The sequence below is a fragment of the Setaria viridis genome, chromosome 7 (assembly GCF_005286985.2).
Source record: "Setaria viridis chromosome 7, Setaria_viridis_v4.0, whole genome shotgun sequence".
Lineage (NCBI taxonomy): Eukaryota > Viridiplantae > Streptophyta > Magnoliopsida > Poales > Poaceae > Setaria > Setaria viridis.
Genome location: NC_048269.2, coordinates 17,178,091 through 17,188,468, shown reverse-complemented (window position 1 = coordinate 17,188,468; position 10,378 = coordinate 17,178,091). Strand labels below are relative to the sequence as shown.

The following is a 10,378-nucleotide window of genomic DNA, read 5'->3' as shown; positions in this document are numbered from 1 at the left end:
TTGGTTTCTCCCTCAAATTCCTAAATTCCGGAAAGATACTATGCTCGCTGAAGAGACAACCCAAACGTGGCATGGTTAGGGTAGGCGAGCTCTATTGTTTCTGGCAGCGGCAGGTCTAGCTTTGAAGGTTGGGTGACTCTTCTTCCTTCCCTTCTTCGGGGTGTGTGTGTGGGGTAGGGGGGCTTGAGCCCCTAAATCCGCCCTTCGTTTCTGGAGAATAAGTTTCGAGAGTACACCATGTGTGCTAAAGATCTGCGGTACGATGGTGCTCGATCTAATATTTTTTTTTTTGAGATGGATTGGAACCGTGTAGTTGGTTGGACAATGAACGACCACATATACGACCGACATGTATGTGCACGTGTGGCCAATGTCACCAAAGCATGCGATCTGACCTTTCGGGTTGGTGCATCTCCACGCTGACGGTGTTACTTAAGGTAGCAAGCAAGCAAGCAGTGACTGAGCCAGAAACTCAAAAATTTTCCTCGTAGGGGAGGGGGCAATAGCGTTAACTATTTCAAAATTGTATTGCTTGGGGAGACCTTGGCTGGCACCTAATACCCCCCGCCCTGCGGCTACACCCCTGCAAGCAAGGTATCATCATCTACCAGTATCACCGGCCCGCACATCATTGCTGGTTGTGTGTACCGTACATGCAGGGGATCGGAGCAGACCTGCTGCTATTGGGGGCTGATAGATCTTGCACCTGTTGGGGATCGTGTCGTGCACGTCCTTGTGTCGATCACAAGAGAGCAGCAACACCGCCGTTGTCCCCGAGCAAGTGAAAGGGAGACCTGCAAAGATTCTTCTTCTCCGTTCGATCGGTTGAGCTGATCGAGCGAGCGAGCTGGGGTTTGTGGGCCCGGGTGATCTACTCGTCATTTCCTCGACGCTGACTAGCTCGCCTATCCCAGAAATCTGATCGGCCGATCGAATCAGCCGTCCCTTTCTGAAGATCTCGCGCGGCGACCGCGAAGTCGATGAGATGCGAACAACAACACGGCCGCGCCACCTGCATATATATTAGTATATGACGCTTGGTCTTGCTCGGATTCTCACTCAACCATCGACTTCGACGAGAGGCAGCCGGACCGGGTGGTGGGGGGAAATCTTGCTTCGTGAGCGCACTACCTTTTCCTGGACGTCTCCTTAATTAGGCCGACAAAGATCATCTCGCGTGCTTGACTTAGGGTTTGTTTGGGTCCCACGTAGTAGAGTTTAGCACATGTCACATGTTTGATACTAATTAGAAGTATTAAATAGTCTAATTATAAACTAATTGCACAGATGGAGTCTAAATCGCGAGACGAATCTATTAAACCTAATTAGTCTATAATTTGACAATGTGATGCTACAGTAACCATTTGCTAATGATGGATTAATTAGTCTTAATAGATTCGTCTCGTGAATTAGACTAGGGGTTCTGCAACTAGTTTTATAATTAGCTCATATTTAGTCATCTTAACTAGCATCCGAACATCCGATACGACACGGTTAAAATTTAGCACCTGGTATCCAAATACCCTCTTAGTGACAGTACGTGCTGCCTGCTAGCTGCTTCCACACACTGACAGTACGTGCTAGAGCTTAGCTAGCTAGCGTGTGCACTAGAGTATATCATCATGTGCAGGTGATCGACTAATTAGTTGATTAATAATAAATCACAGTGTGATGTGTGCTGATGTGCATGAACGAACGAATGAGCGGTCGACCACTTGCTTTACGGCAACGACGACGATCGAGCTCGTCACCGTACCATTCATATACATGATTGGCTCGTCGATAATCATTGTTTGCACCTGTTGGATCACGGGGATCATCGCTACTACAAGACTAGCAACAGCACCGAGAATAAAGAGCTGGTCAAAGCAAGGGACATGCAGAAACGATTGTTTGCACTCCTGGATGGATGGCGGTACTGTGGCGCGCGTGCTGACTCCTGGACCGGCGGCGGGGAGCACTCTTGGCTGGCTGGCTCGAGCGAGCATCGTCGTTCTCCTTCCGGCTGGCTCCGACTCCGACGATGGCCGGCCGCTGCACTGACGATTATTCTTTGTAGCTAGCAGGTCAACTGTCGTTGCTGCTCATGTCCGGCCGTGGCGCGTGGCAGCCTAGAAGGCTCCGAGGATGAGGAAGATGGATGGATGGATCGCCGGATCGGCAGCCGGGTCTCCCTCCCTTTCAAAAAAGAAAACAAAATCGAGCTGCAGGATCACTGTGAAAAGAAAAAAAAAAGGCTGAAAAATAAATTGGAGAAAAAGAATGCGTCTGCCGGGAGTCGAACCCGGGTCTATTGCTTGGAAGGCAATTATCCTAACCGTTGGACTACAGACGCTTTTGTTTGTGTCTCTCGTCCGTACTCTTTTATTAGTAAGGAGACATCTAATGTCAAACGCCGCCATTGACCACTTCATTTCTGATTCTCCATCGCAATTTCCAAGTTGCAACCTCCTCGCGTGTCACCATGGGCGGAGCTCCCCATACAGCAGGGTGGGGCAGCTGCCCCAGCTACCCAGCAGGCCAAAGTCCCCCTTCCCCCTCTTCCTCGGTGAAATCCGGGCGCTGAATCATGGTGGCTGTGTGAGTCCTTGGCCAATAATGGCGAAGAATGAAGGAAGAAGAAAGAACCAACTGTTATGTGACTCTATGGGCCAACTGGGCCAGCGAGTCCATGAGGTGTTTATGTTTTGGAAGAGGCCCAAACGGTGAGTCTACCTCTGTTATGCCTCCAGAGAACCGCTGTCTCTGCTTTCTTGCTCGATGTCCGCCGTTTTGGCGCTGCCGGCCGTCCCCTAGCGCGCAAGCCAGATCCAAGGCCTGAGAGAGGGATATGCCCAATCGACCAACCCCAGTCAGAGAAATCCGAGGGAGGGGAGGGAGAGCAAGCAAGCGGTAGCAGCGGCGATGCAGCAGCATGCAGCTGCATCTCAGTATGACGGCGGCGCTGCGTCTTGGCATGACAGCGGCGTAGTAGTGGAGGTTGGCGTCTACTCTTCTGGTAGGACCAAGGAGAATTCTGCCCCAGCTAGGATTTTGGGCGAGCTCCGCCGCTGCGTGTCCCCGTGTACCTGTCTAGTACATGATATCCAAGCGCCATTAAATTCACACGAAGATACTAAATCATGCATAGATGCACCCCCGATTTTACAATCAAGACCTTGAATTACAGGATGTTCACCTCGATGGCTATAATTCTTGAATCTCTTAATTAGTTAGATTAGATGGCAAAGCTGTTGGAGTTGCTTACATAACCAAAAGTTTGGGCTTTGCTACTTTGAGCCGAAACCAAAGAGCCTACCTAATTCGGCCCAACTCTTCAGTCAGCCCACCTCGCACTATCGCGGTGGTGCCAGGCCACTAGAATTCTGCCGAATAAAGCACAATACGCCTAATCCATTTCGTTTTTTTTTTTTCGAATCAATCCATTTCGTTTTGCAGAACATTCGCATCGCAGCCCATACGGTATCCCTTTTATCGCTGACAGGAGGACCCACTCGTCATTCTCACCTCGCCAATTCCTCCCCGTCTTCCACCTCCCCCCCAACCCCAATCCAAACTTTGGAGGGAAACCCCCAAAACCCCCCAAAAACTCTTCCCCAATTCTATTCCCCGATCAAACCGCCGCCAAAAATCGAATTTCCTTCAGGAAAGATGAGGCGCCGGAACCTAATCGTCGATTCCGACGAGGACGAGGACGAGGACGACGGCATGGGCACGGTCACCCCCGCATCCGCCTCCGCCTCCGCCGCCGCCTCGGCCTCGGCCTCCGTCGCCAGCGGCGGCGGCAGCGGAAGCGTCGGCCGGCCCTCGCCCCAAAACCCTCGCCCCCTCCCGGTCCCCTTCCCCTCCCTCTCGCAGTCCTTCGACCCCGTCGTGATCTCCGACGACGACGACGAGGAGGAGGTCGACGAGATCGTGGACTCCGACGGGGATTCCCCCATTGTCGATGCCCCCGAGGTCGCCTCCCCGCCGTTTCCTCCCGCTCCTACTTCCGCTCCCCCTCCTACCACTACCCCATTTCGGACCCCAAACCCAACTCCACCTCCTGCCCGGACCCCAACCCCGACTCCGCCTCCTCCCGCGCCGGCTCCCCCTCCTACCACTACCCCGTTCCGGACCCCAACTCCGACTCTACCTCCGGCCCGGACCCCAACCCCGACTCCGCTTTCAGCAGCGCCTCCGCACCCGACCCCGCCGCCGTCGGCGCTGAGCGGGCGGCTGCGTCCGGTGTACGAGCTCCTGCGGGGGCTCGGGCTGCGGCTGCGGCCGGAGTGGCTCGAGTCCTGCGCCGCGGGCATTCCCGGGTTCGACGGCCTCGGAGGCGCGGAGGCGCAGGCCAGGCGGTGCTTCGAGCAGTTCCTCTTCGCCGACATGAACGCCTGCGGGGCTGGCGTGCTCCCGGAGGGCGTTGGGGGCATGCACGCCGCCGTCCTCGATGGCCCCTTCGTGCTTCAGGTCCGACATTGCTTACTGCAATTTTGGGGGGAATGATTGTTATACTTTGCTTACTGAGCTGTTGATATCCATTCTGTTTCTGGTGCCTCCTTGCGCAATGTAGTTGTAAAATTCATGGAATGACGCACGTGCTTCTGATAGGTAAAAATAACGTTTGCAAATTAGTCTCTGTTTTGGACTTAGCTGTTACTGCCTGGCGGTTTGATTTTCATCTGAAATGGGTTGTCAAACTCGAACGTTAAGCATTGGTTTGCTTGATGTATTCTTAGCTTGTGCTCCAGAAATGCACAGTTCACTAAAATTGGAAAATCTGGGTTGGCACTGTTGCCAAGAGCTGGCTGCATAGTATTAGAAATACTGAAGGTATTCTTCTGTTTTTGGAAAGATCAATACTGAAGGTATTCAGAGCTTGAAGGTAAATGCAGACCACATCAATTGGGAAAAATATTTCAGACTCGAGATTGCTGTTACTTTGGTTGGGCTTCTAAGCTAAGGGTTAAGGTGTTTAGTTGCTCCAAGCTAATGTAGCTATATTTGACTTCATGTTCAAATATAGAATCGTAAAAGGTACGTGTTATAGTAAGTAATTGTGCAGGCTAGTTGGTCTACTTAAATTACAAAATTAGATCCTGTTCCCGGTGCTAAAAATAAACAGAAGTTCTCAAGCAAACAGTTTGACTCATGCATAAATCTGCAGAAGTCTTGTTTTCCAAACGTGGCCCTGCTGAGTAACTAGCCTATGATGCGAATTCTTTTGTTAGGAGCTACAATTAAACTGTGTAAGAATAAATCAGAGAAATGGTTGGTCAACCTTACATGGTTATATCATCTTCTGATTTATGAAATCCGAAGTAATGTTCTCCCTGGCAGTCCTCTGTACATTACACACACTAGATCACTCTGTACCATGCTAGTTTTTGTAGGCTTTGGTATGTGCTAACTTGCTAATTGTTGATTGTTTCAGGAAATTGGGTTTTCACTATGCATTTCCTACACAGCATTATGCCATTCAAATTTTGTGTATTCCTAATTTCCATATGCCAGTTTATTTGCTACAGTACACGTTCATCCTTGTACATTTAATCTTGTATGCTTGCTGCACATTTTCTTAGTTTTTCCTTTCTATAGTATAGGAATATGTGGTAAAGGGCTCCATGGTTGTTTTGAGATGCAGTATTATCTGTATGACTCTGGGTTTTGTAGGTTGATGAAATTGTCAACATGTCAGCTCCTTTAAAGGAAAGATATCGTGATGCGCATGCGGGACCAAAACGATGCTTAAAACTGTCAATGACAGATGGCATGCAACGCATATTTGGAATGGAGTACAGGCCTATCAAAGATCTGGCAGTTCTAGCTCCTGCTGGACTAAAGGTCATTTTTTGCCCCTTCATGCCTTAGAAGGTTGCCTTACCTTTGGAGTTTATTTTTTCCCTCCTTAGAATGTAATTGAGACAAATATGCTGGTTGCATTTAGCATAGCGATATAACATATACACTATGATGTATTTTGTTTTATTATCATTGCATTCTGTATATTAAGGTATCATTTTGACTGTTGTGTGATATCTGTATATTAAATTCATGCGGATAATTTTTTTGGTTGTTGATTACATCACTCTTTCTATTTTTTCTATCCACAAGATATTTTACCCTGTTGAGTGCTGCTAAACTTTTGTCAACCACTTTTTCTTGGATTGTTTAATATATTTTCTTACATGTCCCTTCTAATACGAACTTACATGATCATATCTGGATAATGCGATTGAAAGGTGGTCGCTTAGTTTCCCTCTGGTGCTTTTTCATTGAAAACAATTTTCAAAGCTTCTTTCTCTGACAAACATAAAAAGGTGATGCATGTGACATGTGAAGCATTATAAGCGAGCTGGCTATTTGGCTAAGGCATGACTGCAATTAAGAAATGTTGGAACTCGGTTTCAAAAGCCAAGCCTTCTCAGGAACTCGTCATCATTTGTATTTTTCTTTACTAATTTCTTATCAGCTCACTTAATTTTTCATTGCACCACAGATTGTTATAAGGAATGTGCACATAAGGAGGGGTCTTCTTATGCTAGTTCCTGAGGTTATTGAGATTCTTGGGGCCGTAGTTGATGAATTGGAAGCAGCGCGTGGTAGACTTGTTTCTGAAGTAAACAAACCACCTCGTGGCAAAAGGTATACATAGCACATTATTGAACCTAATACATGCTCATACATGATATTTTATTTCTAGGTATGTTGCCTCAGAAGTCAGAATGGATATTTAAGAAATACCTCAACACTTGTTCTGCAATTTTCCCATTAGATTATGATCATTCATTGCATCAACTGAAATGCAAACACTTCAGTTTAGGATCTTTTATGTGCAGTGAAACTTTTTTCTTTCAGTTTGTTTCTTTTTCCTTCAACTGTAATTATTCCAAACTTTATACACTGAATACTCAATTTTCATACATATTTAATAGCACTCCTTTATGGGGCCACTAGTAGTTCTGTCATGACTTAATATTGATATAGATCTCACATGCGTTCACCTCTTCATGCTGCAGGAAACAAGGTGGGTTGCCTTTGTCTTCAAGAGCCACCCTAGCTGCCTGGCCATGTAGTACAAATGTTACAGATGGTGGTGAGCAAGGGATCTCAATGCCTAGAGCAGTTAATTCCTCTCGTCCAACAGGATTAGGTACTATATGGCCATGTAGTACCAATGTTACGAATGGCGGTGAGCAAGGGATCTCAATTCCACGAGCAGTTAATTCCTCTCATCCAACAGGATTAGGTACTGTATATTATTGGTATAGAATTCATTGGCTACTAGCTTTTAGGCTTAGCACCCTTTTTTGAGATAAGATGTATAACTGAATTAAATTAATAATGCTAGTCAGCCCGTGACTCCTAGATCTAGGAAGTATATCTGGTCATTGTCATTTAGATTGAGGAGGGTGGTGGGAATATAACTTAGTCTCTCTTGCGAATGTGTGGAGTGTTTTTCAGAGAGGTCTATTGACCTCACCTTTGAATATATTTGCTCTCTTAATAAAATGGCACGCAGTTCTCCTGTGCTGTGCAGGAAAAAAATTAATAGTTCTAGTAATGTACGTACAGAAATAAGTGGTTAACATTTTTATTTTATTAGAGGACTTCCGCTTCCCTTCTGATAATAAAAAAAAGACTCCTTATATTAAAACTTCTCATTTACTCAAGTGGTGATACTAGTTACTGAATTCGCTCTCTACGATCCTCCATTTTATTCAGATATAGTGGCATTGCTATTTTATTGTATTATGTTTGTTGCCCACATTACTGCCACAATCTAGCTAGGATAGCATGACCATCATGGAAAATGATTTGTTTGTTACCACTTTTGTGGCAGCAGAATTTCTTAGCAATCAGTCTTAAATATTGTTGTAGGAAAAAATTCCATTCTTTCAACATGCCTTACTTTGCTATCGAGCAATCCATACGTCTTAATTTTCCATTGATTTAAGAACATAAAGCTCTCATAATTTTATCATTTTCAAGTTTCAGTGTCAAGTAATTTATGTATGCAGGTAACACTTTCCAGGGTAGAAGTACAGAAACTTTGGTTGAAGAGCATGTTAGCCCTCCTGTAGTAGTAAACACTGTCCAAGAGCAAATTCAGTATGTCCAAGAAATCAACATGGAGGACCCATCTACTTTTCATACCATGAAAAATACAGAAACGTCTGCACATACTACCCATGAATATGATCACACTCATATCATTGAAAGAAGTACACAGACCGTCGTAGAACAATGTGTTGACCCTCCTATTAGAGCAAACAATGCCCATGAACAAATACAGCATGTCCCAGAAATCACCAAGCAGGAACAGTCTACTGCTTTTGGTACGACGGAAGGAACATTGTCTGTATCTACCCCTTTTGGGTGTGATTCCCAACGTGGGTCACATGTTATTGAAGGCACTACTGCTAATGATGTGGAGGCTGCACGATCTCCAAATGTTGACAGGATAAATCAGATGGAACATTCTTTTATTCTAAATGGTGAAAATGAAAAACCATATACATACATTTGCAGCATGTTTTCTGACTGGGGTACACAACAGGATACAAAAGCCTACATTCAAGGAAAGATCAAGGTTCATTTGCTTCTTGCTACCTTACTGTTTATTTGCAAGCTTAGGAACCTTTCTGTTCCTTTTTAATTAAAAAATGTTTAAAAGTGTGTCTATCCCATATTTCCAGTTTCACCGAAGTACTTTTTTTATTCAAGAAATGCATGAATATTCTGTTCATTTATTAAATTTCTGTTATTTATGGGAGTGGGTCAGTGTTAATTGATGGCATAACTGCTGCAGGGTCTGATCACTTCTGTTAAACGTTTCCAATATAGACGACGCACGACATATGAGCTTTATGTATATATAGATGATGGGAGTTTTATTTCTGAGGCCTTTGTTGACCATAATGTGAGTACACCTGTTTCTATTAGTAATTTATCCTAGTTTTCTATCATACCACATTTCATTAAATTCAGTTTTGCTTGATAGATTGTAGAAAACATGCTTGGTCTTTCTCCTGGAGAGGTCACTGCAGCTCTTGCTGGTGAATTCGAGTTTGCATCAGCCAGTGAAGTAAAAGAAACTCTGAGAGGATTTCAGAGTTTTTTGATAAATTTTGAGGTTGGTTTATTTTTCATAGATTCATACGCTTTTTTACCTTAATAAATTGTGATTTTACATTGGAAAAATAATTTCTTATTGGCTACGCTTGTTAATTATCATACTAGACGAGTCTTGTTTGTATCCAAAATATCTACCAGCAGGGCCCAAAATGTGGTAAAGAATTGCATCTAGGATTGTCTTTCTATTCCTCTTTGGTTAAATGTGATGGTATGTCATAGGGACATTTGAGCTGACATAAATTCAAAATTGTCAAAATATAAGTATCTGCTTATTAGACCTAAGCAGGCCTTGTTTTGAGGGGAATAGGATTTCTGGGTTTTGGGGCCTCCCTTGTAGTAAAAGCCAGTTTGTTGGCTTCATAGAATATAATTCAATTAATCAAGTTAAGTAAGTCCATGAAGTTGATTTTGATAGATAATGCTCATAAAGCCTGCTGGACACTTTTGATTGGTGCCTACTGTGATAGGAGGGCTTAATCTAACAGTATATTCAAATATTGGGTAATCATTTTGAGTTTGTCCCTACTTATATTTGTATAATTATTATACATCCTAGAGTAGTCTTGGGACCATTTATACTGTTTCTGTTTGAAAAGATAAGAGCTATTCAATTTTTAATTTATAGCGTTTGAAAGGTGTATAAGCTTCGGTTCCCTTGATCCTAGGGTATGATGCTTATCGAGTTCAACAAAGACTCCTCTATTCCTATCATACGTGAGTTGGATGAAGGCTGTTCAAGTTCTAATGCATGGCTTCTGCTGCAAAGGCTGAAAATGTTTTCTTCTCAAAGACGCATACGAAGTCTGGATGCTATGGATACCACTCCATGATTATTTGCATCCTTTTATGACTGCTGATGGATACACAAATATTGCTGTGGTTTCGATAAGCCAGGCCATTGGCCAAGTGCATCTGTGAAGTATTAGTACTTAGCTTCAGGCTTCCACCACCCATTGGCTTCTTGTATATCTTAGCCTAATTATCTTTTGTGTGTTGGTGCTCATGCTTTATTCTGAACATTTTAATCCACCCTGATGGCTGATTCACATCACTTGATATCCTATAGTACTGTGAAATTTCTTTGATAGTTTAGCAATAGAAAGTTTATGAATTTGAAGCAACTCAGGGATCCAGAAATGGTGCTAGTCCTAAGCTACAATTGTTATGGCCTGCCATCTGCATGATCTGGGCTTTTGGGTTCTTTGATAAAATGGTAAATACTCCTTGTCTCGTTCTGTTCTGAACTGCTATCCTG

The 10,378-nt window shown here is 44.4% G+C and overlaps 1 protein-coding gene and 1 non-coding gene across 3 annotated transcripts; one reads left to right on the top strand and one right to left on the bottom strand.

The window, feature by feature from the left end:
- Positions 1-2,263: 2,263 nt before the first annotated feature.
- Positions 2,264-2,335, bottom strand: TRNAG-UCC (transfer RNA glycine (anticodon UCC)). The gene has a single exon. It is a non-coding gene; the product is annotated as a tRNA-Gly (tRNA).
- Positions 2,336-3,538: 1,203 nt separating this feature from the next.
- LOC117862471 (recQ-mediated genome instability protein 1) lies at positions 3,539-10,298 on the top strand. Of its 2 annotated transcripts, none has more exons than XM_072295208.1 (8): positions 3,539-4,455; positions 5,659-5,829; positions 6,485-6,630; positions 7,005-7,177; positions 8,007-8,578; positions 8,798-8,908; positions 8,990-9,121; positions 9,789-10,298. In XM_072295208.1, the coding sequence occupies exons 1-8, from the start codon at positions 3,652-3,654 to the stop codon at positions 9,951-9,953; spliced, it is 2,274 nt and encodes a 757-aa protein (XP_072151309.1). In that variant the 5' UTR covers positions 3,539-3,651; the 3' UTR covers positions 9,954-10,298. The 2 variants fall into 2 exon arrangements, with proteins under 2 accessions (XP_072151309.1, XP_034601841.1); XM_034745950.2 differs by having other exon boundaries at positions 3,541-4,455; positions 7,005-7,234.
- Positions 10,299-10,378: the final 80 nt, after the last annotated feature.

What these genes read in the sequence shown, in the direction of transcription:
- LOC117862471 (XM_034745950.2), top strand. Translation starts at nt 3,652, where the DNA reads ATGAGGCGCCGGAACCTAATCGTCGATTCCGACGAGGACGAGGACGAG. An exon ending in AAACCACCTCGTGGCAAAAG is followed by an intron (nt 6,631 to 7,004) that starts GTATACATAGCA and finishes TTCATGCTGCAG; the next exon opens with GAAACAAGGTGGGTTGCCTT. An exon ending in CTCTCATCCAACAGGATTAG is followed by an intron (nt 7,235 to 8,006) that starts GTACTGTATATT and finishes TTATGTATGCAG; the next exon opens with GTAACACTTTCCAGGGTAGA.